The sequence below is a fragment of the Rattus rattus genome, chromosome 11 (assembly GCF_011064425.1).
Source record: "Rattus rattus isolate New Zealand chromosome 11, Rrattus_CSIRO_v1, whole genome shotgun sequence".
In the NCBI taxonomy this organism is placed as follows: Eukaryota; Metazoa; Chordata; class Mammalia; order Rodentia; family Muridae; genus Rattus; species Rattus rattus.
The window spans coordinates 4,899,385-4,919,145 of NC_046164.1; the positions used below are offsets into that span (position 1 = coordinate 4,899,385).

General features: G+C 43.4%; 1 protein-coding gene across 1 annotated transcript in view; it reads right to left on the reverse strand.

Moving 5' to 3' along the window:
* G3bp2 (G3BP stress granule assembly factor 2) overlaps positions 1-17,832 on the reverse strand; it is a 30,519-nt gene extending 12,687 nt beyond the window's left edge. Inside the window, exons 1-6 of the mRNA XM_032916493.1 lie at positions 17,481-17,832; positions 7,541-7,659; positions 4,339-4,420; positions 2,716-2,889; positions 1,001-1,091; positions 292-394 (exon numbers count right to left, since the gene is read on the reverse strand). Coding sequence (XP_032772384.1) covers positions 292-394; positions 1,001-1,091; positions 2,716-2,889; positions 4,339-4,420; positions 7,541-7,635 — 545 coding nt within the window. The 5' untranslated portion in view covers positions 7,636-7,659; positions 17,481-17,832. The remainder of the gene's footprint in view (positions 1-291; positions 395-1,000; positions 1,092-2,715; positions 2,890-4,338; positions 4,421-7,540; positions 7,660-17,480) is intronic.
* Between the last annotated feature and the right edge of the window lie 1,929 nt (positions 17,833-19,761).

Here is a 19,761-nt window from a genome sequence, read left to right on the forward strand (position 1 = left end):
AGCATGGGCCGAGACACTTCTCTGCCATGTTAAAATAAAATTTTACAGAAATAAATTCAGTGTACTGTCCTAAACAGCCTGCACTGTCAACCGCAGCTTCAACACAAACCATCGTAAGTAACCAAATACTGGCCGAAAAACAAAAAAACAGGTTTTAACAAAATCCAGGGGCTGAGGGCGTGGTTTGGTGGCAATGTGCATAATTTAACAGGCATGAAACACCTAGAATGAGCTACAGTTAGGTCACTAAGGCCAACGTAACGCAGCCCTGCAACTGCTAGCTAGTCTTACGTCACAGGGTGGGCTTCATAGTAAGCGCTGCTAGCATTCTCTTGCACAGGCTCAGGAGACGGCTGCCTGTCTTCTTGTTCCTCTTCCACTTCATCTTCTGACTCTGACAACACATGACACACCACATCTTTTTAAAAGAGGCTCTAACATATATACTGTAGTATGTTTAAGGGTTTGCTAGTTTAAAATGTCAGCAGACTTACAAAGGCAGTCATTCACTGAAATATTCCCTGTTCCCCACAAACTAAAGAGAACAAGCAAGAAAAATGATTATTATACTCTATTTTAACAAGATGTATTAGTAAAGAAAGGAAAAACAAAGAAGCTAAAAAAACCCCATTATTTGGTTTTGCTGTCCTATTTAAGCGTGGTAATGAAAAAACTGGTATTCTTCTTAGTACAGCCACAACTTGGGTGACAAAGACAGAAATGAGTGAGTTCTAGGCTACTCATCTCATTTTGATAAAAGCGTCTGTGTCCCCAAGACATGTCCAGAGTGTGCACCAAACTCTAGTAGTCTATACAAACACCCTACGTTTGACTTTTACATAATTCATGTACACACACAGTTATACTACCCCTAACAAAAATTTAAAGGGGGAAAGAGAATTTCAGGTCAAATAAACAGCAAATTCCCCAAAGTTTCATACTTACAGAAATGGCAAAGACAGACCATTGAGAGAACCTTTCCCCTTCTAGTTAAGCTCACCTTCATCAAGTTCTGGTTCGGAATCTCCAAATACTTCATCCTCATAACGAAACATATCATTGTGAACATAAAATTTATTTGGAACAGATCCCTACAGGAAAACAACATACAAGTATTCCATGAATACCCATAAATAGAAGTGCCCACAATATCCTCCAACAACTGTAAACATCCATGGTAAGTCACACAATCTCACATGCAATCTATATCACGATGCTAACTCAGAGAAGACAAACATCACCAAATGACTGTTATAAAATATGGTAGCACAAAAAAAAAAAAGGGGGGGGGGGTGCTGGAGAGATGGTTCTGTGGTTAAGAGCACAGGCTGCTCTTCCAGAGGTCCTGAGTTTAAGTCCCAGCAACCACATGGTGGCTCACAACCATATGTAGTGGGATCCAATGCCCTCTTCTGGAGTGTCTGAAGACAGGGACAATGTACTCGTACATAAAATTTTAAAAAATGTGGGGGCCAATGCCTGTAATCCCATCTCTTCCAAGTCAGAGAGAGCCACAGATCAAGCTATAGGAAGACTGTGTTAAAAAATAAAATCCATAATACACACACATGAAAATGTCAAAAGCCCAGCATCATGAATGAGTAGACACTAGTGATTAAAACTAAAAATTAAAAATAAAAATTAATTTCTGCCCAACTAATAAATTAACTTTATTAATTAAAGTTAATTTTCTTGCCATAATGACCTTCTGCATTGCAATCGGAGCTTCGACATTAGTTTATAGTAACTCAGCCATTTCTCTTATTCAAGGGGCTGAGACTCTAGATCAATACTTTTATAATTATATAATACTGCACTCTTTTATTATATATAGCTGATCACAGATGAAGTTTAATAAGGACTGATTGCTTGAGTAATGCATAGTTTGATTGCTTCTTCAGAGCTGCGCTTAATGAAAATATATGGCCACTAATCTTACTGACGTAATATGCCCCACTGTAATGACCATCATAGTAAAAACTTACCAAAATGACTTTTAAAAAAATAAAATTGGGGATTGGGGATTTGGCTCAGTGGTAGAGCGCTTACCTAGGAAGCGCAAGGTCCTGGGTTCGGTCCCCAGCCCCGGAAAAAAAAATAAAAATAAAAAAATAAATAAAATTAAATTATTATGATTTAAAAACTTCTAAAAATTGAGTTAAAGTTTTTTTCACTTTTTCAAAACCTTTTTAAAATACAGTTTAATATTTCAAAGACCATGTGGGTTATTTTCCTGTCTTATGATCCTGGGAATCAAACTCAGAGCTTTCTACACACAGCCATGTGCTCTACCACATCGAGCCAATCTTTTCCTTCTGTATTTATCATCCAGGTCCAGAGGCCCTGACACTCTTCCTCGTCTATGGCCATCAGACACATCCATACAAGCAAGTAAAACACTCAAGCACATAACTAAGAAACAACAGTAAACGCTGGGGAGGCGACTCAGCAGGTGCGCTGCTCTCACAGGACAGGGTTTGATTTTGAGCACCCATGAAGGAACTGTCTCTGGCACCAGTCCCAAGACATCCGAAGATGTAGGTGTACACAACAGTGTAGACATAAAGGCAGAACACCCAGGAAAGTAAATAAAACTCAAATATCAATGAATTTAAAAAACAGGCAAATCCAAAGCCTGTAGGAAGAAACCTAGCATCCAATAAACTATTAACGAATAACTCCTATAAACACAAAGCAAACGAAGTGAACACTTACTTCAGGAGCCAGAACAAAGGTCTGCATAAACTTCCTCTCAGGCTGGCCACTGTTCGACAGCAAGCCCATGACCTGTACCACTACACCGTCACTCAAGGTCGCATGAGCGTCCACATGACGGATTTTGGTATGACATTCACTGAAGTTCAGAGATAACACTTTGTGGTGTATATCCTTTACAGGGGAAAAGGGTAAAATAAATTTCTCATGTTACCACATTAACTGCACATTATTGTGTGCACATTTCCTCACAACCCAAAAAGAGTTAACTACTTGCCACTTTTGCATTGATTAGAATTCAGACCAGAAACTATGTATTACCACAGACTCCTGTAACTACTATCCTCTCTATACAAGAAATCCGAATGCATGTTGATGCTGTGTTGCAGTCTGGGTGTTATGCAGCTCTCCCCTTCATTCCTCTGCTTATCTCAGTTGATAGAGCTTGCGATTTAATCTCAGGGTTTCGGGTTTGAGCCCCATTGGGGGCCAGATGTACAAGTACCTTTTATGTAATTGCAGTCTTACTACCACTGTCTGCTAACCTAGGCCTCATGCTGGAAGCGTCTAGCCTCTGTACAAGCTAATCTAGGCCTACAACGTTCTCAGTCTCTGAGACTTGCTGCTGAATAAGCTCATCCCCATTCCTGGTTTTTCTGAGCTCTGGCTGGTTGGTTCAACTCAGCCGTTCTGGCTCTAAGCTGACTGACTCAATCTGCCTTCTCTCTCTCAGCCTCTCCTGAATGCTCTGCTTGGCCTCACACTAACTCTGGCAATCTGTTCTGATCTTCTGTCTCCTTCTCATTCCCTGGCTCATTCTGTCTTTACCTGTGTCTAGCTTGTTCTCTCTCCAACCTGTTTCTGGAAAACTGTTCTGGTAAAATGGCTTTCTTTCTCTCTGCACTGCCCTTTAAGTAGCTTCCCTTTCCTCTCTCTTCTCGTTGGGCAGATCCTATCCTGTCAGCTCTTTCTGATTCATCACTTTGACTGCCACTCAATTACACATCATTTCAAACTTGGGTGCTTCCTTCTACAGACTAAGCTTACCTTCATTGTTTGGGATGAAAGTTCTGTGCTAAGGACATGTCTGTATTGCAACCAGGAATTAAGAGTGTGCGCTAAGGCTAAGCCACGCCATAACTACAAACTTTTTTTCCAGTAACTAACAGTCTTGGGGTTCACAGCGATCAAATGTCCTGCAACAGGACCAGATGACCATTCTCATAAACTGTTACCAACTGCCTTTGACCTCACACCTAATTTTACTTTATGATGTTTACTTTATTATGTTGATATTTTTTTATATTTTTTATATTTTTATATTTTTCTTCCTGTTTGCTAAGGACCAAGCCTGGAGTCCAGCTGAATCCCCAAATCCTACAACATCCTCTCTTCCCATCAAGATCAGTTATTTCACACATTCCTGTAATATGCAAAATACACTTTCTCAACTATGTGTATAAAGCATTCCGAGCTCTCCTTTTAAATACATCCTAATACAAATGCAGTTCTACTAAAACTCTTTATAGCAAAAGATCATACCAAAGACACCTACTGAAAGGCATTTTTTTAAAAGCCATCTTAATTCAGAGACATTTTGAAAATAGGTAATTTGTGACTTACATTTTGGCCATAAACTGCTTCCTGGGGCTTTCCACTGGCATCCACTCCACCATGAACATAGGAGGAATTCCTGCCATAAAACCTGCGAAACGGCCACAAGTAAAAATATCACCACCGACACGTCAAGAAGGTTTAGGATCTAGCCATTAGAGCTCTGCTAACAAACAGGTTAGGGGTCCTTAGTCATAAACATGGATGTGACCACTCCCCACAGAGTTGCTGTAAGGGTTAAATGAGTCAATGCCCACAGACTCCTTCCTCAGCATATCCATGTCACAAGGCAGATGCCCAATCAGCTACCCTCAAATCTGGATCAATCTTTTCTTATCGCCTCATTTAAAACTGAAAGAGTAAGTCCAAGTGCATCCTAAATACACTTAGTGCTCTAGTACTTAGTGATCAATTACCTTCTTCTCATAAAAACTCACTGTCCAGACTTATCTGAAAATCCTACGTCCCATTAATACTCTCTTCAGTGACCTCCAAGTGTTACTAACTCCACAGCTTACAGCTTACAAATAACTGAATTAATTCAAAGACCAGTGAAAGTCTACAATCATCTCGACATTGGCTTTCCCTTTGAATGCTAAGTAACTCATAAGGTGTTCTTCAGCACTACCGAGCAGGGAGAAGAAAGGAAGAATCCGTCCAATAGTTAAACATGTCATTATTTTCAGTGACATATACTGATTCTTTTAATCCTAACAACTTCATAAAATAGTGCTATTATCTAAGTGTGTACACAATCCACATAACCAGCTCACACCGTCTGACATGTCACTTCAGCTCCAGGGGGAACCCAATTCCTTCAGCCTCCTCAGATGCCCGCACACATGTGCATGCCTACACACCACACCACACCACACCACACCACACCACACCACACCACACCACACCACACACACACACACACACACACACACACTTAAATCTTCAGGGGCTGAAGAGATGGCTCAGTGGTTAAGAGCACTGACTGCTCTTCCAGAGGTCCTGAGTTCAAATCCCAGCAACCACATGGTGGCTCACAACCATCTGTAATGAAGTCAGATGCCCTCTTATGGTGTGTCTGAAGACAGCTACAGTGCACTTATAGATAATAAACAGAATTTTTTAAAAAAACTTCATAAAACCTAAGAAATAATCAGACCTTAGATATGACAACTGGTCAAGGAACTTACTCTAAGAATATAAGTAAGGTACATAAAAAGGGCTATCTAAGAAGAAAAGTATTAAAAATTTTATTGAGTTTTTAGATTTCTTGCCTGTATCTATGTAGTGCACCTTGTATGCCTTTTCAGGATCCTATGAGACTGAGTTACAGATGGTTTTGAGTTGAAACGTGGGTGTTGGAATCAAACTCAAGCCTCTCCAAGACCAACAAATACTTTTTACTTACTGCTGACTCATCTTCCAACCCCTTGGTGAAAAATTTAAAAGCATCAAAACTTATTAGGAGTAGAAGAGAGGGGTTGGGGATTTAGCTCAGTGGTAGAGCGTTTGCCTAGCAAGCGCAAGGCCCTGGGTTCAGTCCTCAGCTCCAGGGGGAAAAAAAAAGTAGAAGAGAGGAAAACATAGTTAAATAAGCTGGATCTAAAATGGAAGCTGTACCATCTTAAGATTCTTTACAATTATTTTATGGCTATTCATGTACAGATGTGTTTGTGTGGAGATCAGAGCATGTTCCAGGTCATAAGTCTTTCCCACTGTGTCATGTTGCTGACCTCAAAGCTATACTATTAGTAATATAGTTATATTATTATAGTTAGTTGAAAACCTTACTTATTGTTAGCCAGGTGGTGATTCCCAGCACTCACGAGACAGTTCAAGAACTCTGAGACTAAGGCCAGCCTGGTCTATACAGGACAGCCAGGGCTACCCAGAGAAACACAGAAGGCTGTCAGTTGTCAAATACGAGAAATACAGAATTAAAGTGCCTACATTAAGACCAGCATAAAGTTTACATGGGGAAAAATCATCTCCAGAAAGGAAACCCAGAAAACAGTAAACACAAACCTTTCCTAAATACAGAAATACAGAACTTAACATGTCAAACAGTATGCCTACAAAATCTAATTCCAGAAAGCTTACCCAAGACCTACATAGAGTCAGTAATAGCCTCTCTGAGGGAAGTAACAAAGGACAGACAGCAGCTTCAAAGACTCATCTTTCAAGAGTCTCACTTACCCTCCACTTCCTCAAGGACTGCTTCCACCCAGAATAGGACTTAGCAAGAACTGCCCACCATACACTGCATCCCAGCCTCTGGATTAAGCTTATGGATGTCCAACTCTCACCAAGATAGTGAACAAGCTACTAATAGCATCTGGCAAGTAATACTGCTTCTCAGATGAGAGCACAGATCCTTCACAGATGTGTAGTTCTAACACTATGAGAACTTGAAAAGACCAGTTTAAGTCATTGATTTCTTTCTTATTTTATTTTTTTTAATATTTATTCATTTATTATATATAAGTACACTGCAGCTGTCTTCAGATACACCAGAAGAGGGCATCGGATCTCTTTACAGATGGTTGTGAGTCACCATGTGGTTGCTGGGAATTGAACTCAGGACCTCTGGAAGAGCAGTCAGTGCTCTTATAACTGCTGAGCCATCTCTCCAGCCCTCTTTTTTATTTTTTAAGGTATCTTTTTTTTTTTTTAAAGATTTATTTCATGTATGTGAGTACACTGTTGTCACCAGAAGAGGGCATCAGATCCCATTACAGATGTTTGTGAGCCACCATGTGGTTGCTGGGATTTGAACTCGGGACCTCTGGAAGAGCAGTCAGTGCTCTTAACCACTGAGCCATTTCATCAGCCCAAGCCACTGATTTCTTTTTTTTTTTTTTTTTTTTTTTTTTTCCCCTGGGGACCGAACCTAGGACCTTGCGCTCGCCAGGCAAGCGCTCTACCGCTGAGCTAAATCCCCAACCCCAAGTCACTGATTTCTAATCACACTCACTCTAACCTTGTAGTGAGTCAAGCTCCACATTAGAATAATGAAACACAAAATACTAAGGAGTGTGTGTGAGTGTGTGTGTGTGAGTGTGAGTGTGTGTGTAACCAAATGTGTTATGGTACTATGTGATGTGATATGACATGTTGTTCCTGTTTGCAAAGAAACTATCAACATATTAACATAATAGATCAGACAGTAAGCGTGGCTATACCCAGTGAATACGAAGTAATGTCTGAATTTTACCTGTGCAGATACTCGGGAGCTTTATTCAGCAAAGTATAATATTGCCTCACAAACTCCCGCCCCACAAGCAGCGGACTGGGCTTCTCCATAACCATTTCTTTGCTGCACAATGTCAAATGCTGGAGGAGAAAACACAAGAAACATAGCTTTTAAGTCATCTTTGTAAAATAACCACAAAACAAATCATCTTAGATATATAACTGAGAATAAAGTAAATTAACACCATTTATTAAAATGTATCACAGTAGAGAAATAAATTTCTAGCCTAGGAGACGGTACAGCAGTTAAGAGCCTATTCTAACAGAGCACCCACATCAAGGAACACAGCCATGTAACTCCAGTTCCAAGGGTCTGTCTGCTTGTCTCTTCTTGGCGTCTCCTTGGGCACCAGGCATACACATAGTACACAGAGACATGTGCAAACAAAACACCCATATACATTAAATAAAAATGGAAAATCAGCTTAGTTAAGTACAACTTACTACTTATACACATAGCCCTCAGAACAGCCTAATTACAGCCAACATAAAGAATAAGGAACAGCAGGCTATACAGATGACTCCTAACTGCCTGGAACTCCGGCTCCAGAGCATCTGACCTCTAACCCCAAGGTACCCATGCGCATATCACACACACACACACACAAATACACGATTAAAAATATATCTTGGAGGTTGGGGATTTAGCTCAGTAGTAGAGCGCTTGCCTAGGAAGCGCAAGGCCCTGGGTTCAGTCCCCAGCTCCGGAAAAAAAAAAAAAAACCAAAAAATATATCTTGGGGCTGGAGAGATGGCTCAGTGGTTACGAGCACTGACTGCTCTTCCAGAGGTCCTGAGTCAGATGCCCTCTTCTGGTGTGTCTGAAGACAGCTACAGTGTACTCATATAATAAATGAATAAATAAATCTTTAAAGAATATATATATATATATATCTTGGAATGGCAGCAGCTAAAAAGCACTTCTTGCTCTTGCAGAAGACAGCTCCCAGAAGCTCCAGGGTGGTTCACGACTGTGTTCTAAGAAACCAGACACCCTATTCCGACCTCCACAGGCACTAGGCAAACAAGTGGTACACACACACACACACACACACACACACACACACACTCTCTCTCTCTCTCTCTCGCGCGCGCGCGCGCGCGCGCTCTCGCTCTCTCGCTCTCTCTGACGAGGAGGAAATGGAGAGGGTCAGTGGAATGGCTCAGGAGATAGAGGCATCTGCCTGATCTGAGCTTAATTCCTCAGTCCATTGGTGGAGACAATGGACTTTCATAGTTTGTCTTCTGACCTCCACACTTCTATGTACACACAAAGATTTTTGAAAGTCCCAAACCCTACTTTTTTTTTTAGTACATCTACACTAATCAGTAGCGTAGTATAAGTCCAAGAAACAGCCCTTGGTTCAATCTCCAGTACCAAAAGATGTGTATAAACCAACAGACACAAACGCTTGCATGTGCACACACATGCACTCACTCGCACACACACAAGCACATTTTGTCTTAAAAGGATGTGACTACTTTTATTCATGCGCACGTGTGTGCCCAAAGCAACCAGAAGAGGGCATCATGTTCAAGCCCTGGACTGTGGATCAAAGGCACTGTGAATCATCCTATGTGAATAGCAACGTGGGGCCCAATCCAAACCTCTTTTCTTAAAAATACTCCAGGGAGGAACAAAACAAAACTCAAACACACATCTTAGTGTGTGTGTATCCATCAGGCAAATCAAAATGCTACCTGAACTCCTATTTTAACGATTTTCAATACAGGTTTTCTTTAAATAGCAAAGACATCCACAGTCACCCTAATACAATGTGGCGGGCACTTCACTGTCAGGAGGCGCTAAGGTGAAGCGCAGGGGTTAAGTGCTGCTTTGGAATCGCAGTTTCCTGTCCTTCTGCTTAGCTGTTCCTTCCTCTGGAACTGTCCTTCTAGACTTGAATTTTATATGGTGTCTCACTTAAAAAAAAAAGTCACGAAGCAGATGCAAACAGCACACTACAAGTGCCACTATCTTCCTCAAACACAACGTTTCAGAGGCTGACAACCCTAAGCAGAGAGACTCAGGTGCTACACTTAAGCCATGGTGCTGCGCTGACAAACAGGTGAAATGTGAGACTGGCCCCAAGCTCTACCCACACTGCGAGCCAACACACCAGTGCTCTCTCACGTGCACGTGTGAGAAAACATGTCCGCAGACAAACTCAGGGCCGCTCGCCAGACACTGTCCTCTTTCTTAAAAGACAGTCTCCATTGGCCTGGAACTTACCAAATGTTAGGCTGTCTTCTGAGTGGTATAACATTATGCACTCAAAAATATGAAAAATAGAAAATTTTCCAGTGTAGACAAGAACATCCTCTTTATCAAGAATTACAATTGTGAACATTGCTATCTAAGAATCGTAGCTTCAAAAAGAGGATGTGAGCCAAGCTTAGCGGCCCAGGCCTCAAGATGAAGCAGTGCGAGTCTGAGGCAAAAGAATCACTGCAGGCCAACCTGGAATACGGGATGAAGCGGTGTGCTTTTAGGTTTATTTTACACACACACACACACACACACACACACACACACACACAGTGTTTTGCTCGCATGTACATCTGTGCACCACGTGCAGGCCTGAAGGTCGGAGGAGGACATGGGATCCGAAGGAACTGAGGTTACAGACAGTCGTGATTATTATGTGGATGCTGGAATTGAACGCAGAAAGTGCTCTTAACTTCTGAGCCATCTCTCTGAAGCCCTGAAGCTTTGGGTTTTTTTTATTTTTTCCAAATTTTATTTATTTAATGTATGAGTGCTCTGCTGCATATACATCTGCCAGCCAGAAGAGGGCATCGGATCCCCCTATAAATAGCTGGGAGCCACCATGTGGGTGCTGGGAATTGAACTCAGGTCCTCTGGAGAGCAGCCAGGGCTCTTAACCGCTGAGCCATCTCTGCAGCCCTGAACTTTTGTTATCAACACTATGTTATAAAATCTAATGGGAGACCAGAAAATGACTGCCGCACGAAGGCAGGTCAACGGCAAGCAGCTGGAAGGCTTCTTCCATCACCATCACTGCCACTAGGAACCGATCTGTTCTCTGTGCTAGATTCTCACAAGATGAACAAATCTACGGCCATTAGCCTTACCGTGCACATCAAAGTTACTATGTCACAGTTACTTTTTAAATTTTCATTCCTTTCTGGTAACGATCTAACAGGCATGCTAACAGTTCGAAAATAGGGTTCTAGGGACTGGAGAGATGGCTCGACAGTTAACAGCAGGGCTGCTTTTCCAGTATACTTGGGGTGTGGTTGATTCCCAGCATTCACCTGGCAGGTCCAGTTTCAGGAGATCCAAGGCCTCCTTGAGCACTAGGCATAGATGTGGTGGCACAGATACGCAAGCAAAACACCCTTACACATACATTTAAGCAAAGCTAGCCTGCCAGGAGGATGGCACACCTAATACTAGCACCAGGAGTTTGAGGCCTGCCTGATCTATAGAGTGAGTGTCATAAGAAAAGAGGAAAAGAAATGAAAAGTATGAAAGCGGGGCTGGAGAGATGGCTCAGCGGTTAAGAGCACTGACTGCTCTTCCAGAGGTCAGATCCCAGCACCCACATGGTAGCTCACGACTATCTGTAAAGGGATCTGATGCCGCGCGCGCGCGTGTGTGTGTGTGTGTGTGTGTGTGTGTGTGTGTGTGTGTGTATGCATGTATATATATAATCTTTTTTAAAAAGTAAAAAAAAAGTACCAGGGATTTCAGTCAGTCTGCCTAATCTGAGGTCCTGGACTTCCACCAGATCATTGAGATGAAAATTCACTCAACATTACTGGTTTTGACAACTAGAGGTCCACTCTAGTCAAGACGGCCTTGAATTCACAGCAATCTTTCTGCCCAGGACTCCTGAACACTGGTATTAAATAAATATACTATGCCTGGCATAACATCACTAAGCTAAAAATTGCTCACTTTCAATATGCCCACATTAGTAAGAACAATATAATTCTAATGGCTAGAGTCTGGTTATACTAAAAATATTACTAAGTCAGGGTAAGCTAGGGAAGTTAGATGGGGAACAAAAGCAGGGAAATCTAGAAAAAGAACAGAGACTGGACAAATGGCTTGGTGGTTAAGAACTTCACAGGCCACTCTTCAATAGACCTGTTTTCTATTCCCAGCACCTACATGGCAGCTCAAAACCATGTCTAACTCCAGTTCCTGCAGATCTGAAGCCACCTGCTGGCCTCTGCAGGCACCAGGAATGCATGTGGTACAGACTTGCATGCAGGTTAAAACTCCAAACATAAAAAGGAAAGGCTCTGGGGCCAGGAGCTGTATGTAGTCAGCAAAAATGTGCTTCCACAGCTGACCAGTTCTGGTCCAAGTCCCAACATCAGCACTGAGAGAAAAGCTCATGATACAGATCCTAAAGAGCAGCCAAACTTCACTGTCATCCAATGATAAACCATGAACCTGGTGATGTCTCAGACTTAAGTCCCCAATACTGCTAAAGGCCACAGAGCCTTTAAACAAGACACTGAAAAAACCAGAACAAAACTTAAAATTAAATTATGGTTTTCTTAATGGAAAGGCAATGTATATGATGAGCAAAAGAATGAAATTAATTTCAAAGAGCCACCAAATAGTAAACTTAATAGACCACATTACAATAGAAGAGATTGGGTTATCCAAAGCAAAATAATTTTAATCTCATAGTTTATCTTAAATGGCCTCTCCCCATGTTCATACTAAGGACACTGCTCTATCACTAGTGATAAAATGGCTCTTCAGAAAAATCAAATTTAACTGCAAATACCTGACCATAATTACCAATGCAACTGTTTCAAGGTTTCAAATTTCAGAACATTCCTGCTTTTCAGACTGGAGATGTTCAAGCCTATGCATTTTCAAACAAAGGGACCTTTGATATTGCTATTCATTCATTCTTTTTTTCTTTCTGTCTCTCTCTCTCTCTCTCTCTCTCTCTCTCTCTCTCTCTCTCTCTCTCTCTCTCTCTCTGTGTCATGTAGTGCAAAATCACCTTAGGTTTCTGCTCCTCCTGCCTTCAGTGCCTCAGAAGCAAATTACAATGTGACATCACTACAGGGAGTTTATGGAGCACAGGGGATCAAACCCAGGGCTTGCATGTTTTAAGCAAGAACTCTGCCAACAGAGCTATATCCTCAGTACCCTTTAGTCTTTATAAACCTCACTTGGAAGGGTATACGTATCACTTTACACATGGAGAGTTCTAACAGCAGACTGTAGCCTCTTTAGCAGAATCTGTTTTCAAAGGATACCCATGCGCAGCCCCAGCTCAGCTCAGCTCAGCTCCGGGACATGATGCTTCCTCCACCACCACCACCACCACCACCACCACCACCACCACCACCACCACCACCACCACCACCACCCCCACCCCCACCAACCCCACCACCACCACCTCTCCAGGCTCTGGCTAGGGCCAAAGTCCATTCTCACAGACCCAAAGAGACTAGATCCCATTTTAGAATGCTAGCTCCATTTTAACACTGTAACCATATCCAAAGCTCCCAAAGGTCTTTGTTTAAAGTGACTTTAATGACCACAATACTATCTATCCACTCGATTTTAGGACAAGGAACAGATTTGTTGTATCAACCTTGGATCCAAGAACCACAGTGATAAATTGAATGAGGTTATAGATAAGGCAACTATAGGGTAAGAGGCAAGTTCTGAAGTACAGAAGCTGAACATGACCACCACTGGGAAACGAGATGCTGCCCCCACCCTTCTGAAGCAAGGTCTCTCTCTGTAGCCCTGGCTGTCCTGAATTCCCTCTCTAGGACCAGGCTGCCCTCCGCTTCACGACCTCCCCTCCTGCCTCTGCCTCTGGAATGGCAGGCATCTATGTGCAACCATGCCCACCCTTCCCCAACCCCATTATGTTTTAAAGTCTAATGTATCCTGTGTTTCCTTTACCTCCTTCAATAGGGAGGGTCTTTACGTCACTTATAGAAAAGGGAAACTGATACTTAGAATTCAAAAGAGATCAAGGTTCCTCAGCCTGCGCCCCAAGAACAGGAGTCATCAGCATGTTTTCATTACTTACACATCTGCTTTGGGCCAGCTGTGGTGGCATGCGCCTTCCAATTCCAGCACTTGCAAGGCAGAGACAGGTGGATCTGAGTTCAAGGCTAGCCGTGTGTGTGTGTGTGTGTGTGTGTGTGTGTGTGTGTGTGTGTGTGTGTGTGTGTGTGTACTGAGTTCAAGGACAGCTGGGGCTATAGAGAGACCCTGTCTCAAAGGGGGAAGGAGAAGATGTGATGTAGCAGCATAATATGATCATTTTTGTGGACAGAAGACTCTGAAAATTTAGGCTAGCCTGGTCTACATGGTGAGACCCAGGACATCCAAGACTACTACACATAGACAGTCTCAAGAAGTCCAGAAAAAGAAACAAAAAAGGGAAAAAAATTAAAATTTTTGGAAGAATCAAGAATAAAAATTTTAAGAGACTGGGTGTGGTGTCCCACTCCTTGAATCCCAGAACACAGGAGGTAGAGACAAGCCCATTCAAGGTCAGCCTGGTCTAGCTAGAGTTCAGGTTGGTCAGGACCAGAGACCCTTCACCTCAAAAAAAAAAAAAAAGGCAAAGCAAACTACAGGTGGTGAGCAGGTGACATTATTTTTGTGGGCAACAATTTCTTAATGGCGGTCATGTTTAGCTTCTGTATGTCAGAACTTGCCCCATATATTAGGATTCCTTTACCCATAACTTTGTCTATCACTGAGGCTCTTGGATCCAAGGTCGCCACAACAAATCTAATCTCTGGGAATTCAAGACCAGACTGTCTCAAACACCACCACCACCACCAGGCTTTAGGAGCTGGAGAGACTTAAGAGTGCATACTGTTCTTATCAGCCCTGAGTTCTTCCTATCACCCACACTCGGCAGATACCAGCCTGCCTATAAGGCAAGCTCAGGAGACAACACCTCTGACACACACACAGACACACACAGACACACACAGACACACACAGACACACACACACTTGCATGGACATAATTAAAAATAGTAAAATAAGCCCTTAAGAAACTCTACAGTTCAATTTTCATGTTGAGCATGTATCTGTAACACCAGAGCCAAGGAGGCAAAGGCTGTAAATTCCAGGCCAGTCTAGGACACACAGCAAAGCCAGGCTAGCTCCAGCTACACAAAGATCCTGTCCCCAAGAAACCAAATAAATGCAATTAAAAGAAAAAAGATAAGGGGGCGGGGCGCTCAGGGAAGAAATAGCAGGACAGCAACACAAGATAGTAAGGAATGTCCCCAGCGTTAGTACAGTAACAAGACAGATACAATGTCCAGAGATGAGATGATCACAATAAACCAAAGCACAAGCGTTTGGGGAGACACATAGGTGTGTTTACTGGCCATCAAGCACACATCTACCAGTGCAGAAACCAGGTCAGAACTTTCAACTCAGACCCACCCACTTTCTGTTCACAAGCAATCCAACTTGTGCTTCAGTGTAAAATGTTATTAAATGTTAAAAGGAGGGGTTGGGGATTTGGCTCAGTGGTAGAGCGCTTGCCTAGCAAGCGCAAGACCCTGGGTTCGATCCCCAGCTCAAAAAAATAAATAAATAAATAAATAAATAAATGTTAAAAGGATGTCATCTTCATATCTACTCAACATAAAATATAGGAAAAATTAAGGCAACTTAGAAAATAACTAATATAATGTGTAAGGACTTTACAACAAAGAAAAAAACTGCTGTCAAGAATCTAAAGGTACTATGAGTATAAAATTCCAGTTGCTGACACTGAAATTTTGGTATTTTAATCTCTAATACAAATAGAGCTGCCCACATTCCCCTGCTACGAACAATGCCAACAATTTCTTCAAAACCAGAACTTCCCTAATAATCCAACTGCTCAGGTCACTAAGCTAACATTTAGTCTAGATAGTAAATCTGCCCTAGGTTCACAGGCCAAAGGCTGAACAAGATACTGCCTTCATCACCTATCAGCTAATGGTGGCTGAGTCTGGGTACTAGACTGCTGGGTATTACTAGTGCCTTGAACGTGCAATTCAGACTCTTAGCCAAAGTTAACTTACTAAATTACTGAATGACTTCTTCACCTGCTCCTCTGACAGCCACCCATTCCACAAGCACTCTAGTTTACACCCTTGAAGCTTGCTTTCACTGTCACTGATACTGCAATTCTAGTTTTTTGTTTTGTTTGAGTGTGGGTTTTTGGTGTAGCCCTGGCTGTCCTGTACCTCACTCTGTAGTCTACAGATCCGCCTGCCTCTGCCTCCCAAGCACTGAGAATAAAACCGTGCATCCATGCCCACCAATATTTCAATTCTGAATACTCAATAAACTAAACCACCACCGAATTAAACCAGTAGGACACACATTTTGAAGTCGTTCTCACTATAGATTTTTCCTCACAAAATAATTTGCATACAACTGAGATTAGATGGAACACACGACCTAAAACAGTATGAAGGGGCAATATATAACTCAGCCCTAAGGGCCAAACTGACCCAATCTCTTTTGAGTCAGTACCTCACTAAGTAGCCCTGGCTGTCCTGTGAAGTATGTAGACCAGGCTGGCCTCGAACTCAAAAAGTCACCTGCCTCTGACTCCAGAGTGGTGGGACACTGGGTCCAAACCTAAAGACCATAAAGGGATCACTAAATTTGGCAAAGGCAAGTGTTTACTCAAAAAGTTTGGTTCACATGCCTAGGGCTACAATAACTGCCAAATATGGAATTGGGACAAGAAATTACTATCCTCATCTAGAGTGAGTGCATCCTTTTAAACTGCAACTAATAGTTCCCCTGCCTGGGTACTTGGAACAAATGATGGTGTCTAGAATCCAAAAACCAGAAACCTTAAGCTAATCAAAAGCGCAACAATCACACCCGGAGAGAAGGGGGCAATTTTCCTGGTGCACGTGTTTTGTTTTTAAGGAAGCAAAAGGCACCTCCTCAATGTATTTCTTGCTTTGGTTTAAAACTAGTTATATCTTGGGAGTAGAAATTGTGAGCACGATCCTACAGCCCCAAACCAGCACAGGGGCACCTGAAGAAATCTGCCCTTAGAGACACAAGAATACCTCGATCAGATTCCACTAACAAAATCCACACCGTCTAGGGAAACTTACGTTCTTCTCCCCTCATCCTACCCTAAAGAATGATGAGGGTAGAAAAACCCATTCCCAAAGCACTGAAACGTCCTTTTTATTCCTCGGTAACAGGAGATCTTCTGCAGAAAAAGGACGTAGGAGACGCTCGTTACAGTCCCAGTATCCGAACATGTTCCGGATAATCCGGGGGGGCGGGGGAAGGGAAGGAACGCGGAGCACCGGCAACTGGAGCAGCGGCCACCTTCAACCCCGGATTCAGTTTCCGGGCACAGAAATGGTGCCCGGAGGCCGCTACTTTCGCATCTGCGTTGCTTCTGCCTCCGCCGACACGGCCTCCTTCCCCTCCCCCACGGGCGGGGCGACGACCGGGAACTAGGGCCGCAAACGAGCGGAGAAGCCAGGCCGGGTGGGCTTCCGACCCTGAAACCGCCACTGCAGAAGCCCACTGCCCCGCTTCGCGGCTTGGCGCCCGTCGGCGCACTCTGGGAGCTGCGGCGGACAGGATCCCACCCCCGGGCCGCCTCATCCTAGCAATCCCCAGCCCCACCTGTGCCCTCCTCTGCACCACGCGCGCGGGTCATCTTCCTCCCCACGCAGTCTCCCGCTCACCTTGCAAGGAAAGGCCCGGCTTCGCACGCACGCACTCCTGCTGGCGTAGGCAGCCGGCGAGAACAATGTTTCTGCCGCACCAACCCCGACACCAAGCGCACACACCGGACGGTTGCCGCGAGCCGCGGAGCGGAGGGAAATGTCCCCTGCCGACCACCACACCGACCGCCCCTCTCGGCCCCCGTACACACCTCCAACCAACAGCGGCGGCGGGCACGTCGCGCGGAGGTCAGGAGTGTCGCGGGATCGGCCGCAGCAGATTCTCCTCCCTCGAATCAACCCGAGGCTTCGGAATCCAGAGAGCCGCGAGCTCGGGCCTCTCACAGCCACCTCTTCCCGAGAGCCTAGAGCTGCAACGAGCTCCAAGAACACGGACGTCCCGCCCCCTTTGCCGCCGCCCCCTCTTATTGTTTTACCCCTGCGGAAAGGGCTAGGGAACCCCCCAGCACAACGCCAGCCAATCAGGCATCAGTTTGGAGAGCAGGACCCAGCCTTCTCGCGTCCTTCTGCGGAGCACGCGCAGTATGGCGCCGCGCTCGCTCACTCGGGTGTCCGGAAAGCCAGGGAACCGGAACCGGCCTAAAGCCCGGGCGAGAGCCCGCTGATTTGACGTCACAAGGAAGCTGCCTTTCTCTTGCAGTGATGCTGAAGCCTCCCTGTCCTTTCAGGTGGCGCGAACAAAAAAGATGGCTCGCTGCTAAACACTGTCTTTTACAAACGGTTATTCCTGGATGATGAGAGCAAATTTAGCAATGTTCCTGTCTGCAGGTCGCTGCGTTTTAGGAGCATTAAAACGCAGTTTTGAACTCTGCATAGTGAGCTCACCTGTATTGCTTATTAACCTGTTTTAGGAAATGGAGATTTAAAGTCTTTCTAATCAATGTCATCCAACTAGTTTTAAAGGGTGTCGAGCCATGGACTATGGGGAAAATATGACATAAGCTGTATGGATTTGGGTCTTTTGTATGGCCTTGGTGGTTTCATCCTTAAATGGAACTTACTGGAATGTTTACAAACAAAGGCTGAAAGACTTAAAATTTCAAAAAGTGCCACTTATAAATATAGGCCACTGGGGCATAGTTATGACTACACTGCTTCATGAACCTTGATTCATGGAAAAAAGCCTTTGTCCACAAGACATTACTTTGTCACTAATCAATATCAAGATAGCAGAAGACACTGGGAATGAAGATATGAAACGGTGAAAGGGACGGAGGGGCAATTCGAGGGGAATAGAACACATCTGAACCAAGCTTGATGCAGGCTTAAATACATCATCAGTTTTCCCTCACAGTCCTGTAATGGAGATTTCAATGTATTTCCTAAAAGTAAAAAAAAAGGTTTACAAAAGACAGTGTTGATATTTGAGCCTCCAAAATCTACACTGGCTTTACTTTGGATTGCTTAATAATTTTTATATACAAAATATATAGGCAGACCACCACTTATTAAATGACTCTGAGATGGTTTCCCTTAATGCATTACTTATGCAGATTAACTTTTAAGTACACTATTTATAGAGCAGATACTCCACTGGTACTTTATAAAATCACTTATGTCTCACAAAAACCCACTTAAGTAATTACCTATTTGAATGCACTCTTTACAGATGGGGAAAGTAAGACTAACTTATGAGGACTATTTACCGAAGGACATACACCTATTACTCATCTCAGGCGTGGAGCTGCTTACCTATAATCCCAGCACCAGGAAGATCACCACAAGGTCTAGGCCAACCTGTAAAAGGCAGGCTGTAGGTCAGCCAGGGCTACAAAAGGAGACTCAACTATACATGAACAAACAAGGCTTATTCATTTCACTCTAAGCTGTCTGCATCCAGAACCCACACCCTTAACTGTCAACTATAGAATGCTGCTATTGTTGACTGCTAAAATTTCAATTGTTTCCAGTCATATCCAATACTTTTTGGTTTGTTTTGGATATTTCAAGACACAGTTTCTCTGTGTAGCCCTGGCTGTGCTAGAACTCACTCTATAGACCAGGCTGGTCATGTGTGATAGCATGCTGGACTCCATGCAGTGTTTTAGTAAGTATTCTTTATCCTGTAACCTGGAATAAGGATGGACGTTTCTTGAGAATGTGTCTCGGGCCTTGCTGTGCATAAAATCAGATCTGGGTTTGTTAAAACTCCTCTCAGCGTTTGTGACTCTGCGGGGGTGTGCTGAGGTCTGAGAATGTGCACATCCCACAAGTACCAGAGGATTGTTAGTGAGGCTCTGGGAAACCAGTCTACCACCCCTAAGACAGAAGCCGGCAAAAGTCACCAAAGGAACAGCTAGTCTTCTTCAATCCACTGCTTTTACAATCCTTCAAAGCATAAGAAAAATTCTAAGCTTAGCCCCAGGACTATACAAAAGCAGGCCTCAGGCAATCCCTGCCATTAAGACATACCAATTAATGGTTACTTGCTTAAAAAAAAAAAAGACCCAGCTATCTTTTAGTAAATTAACC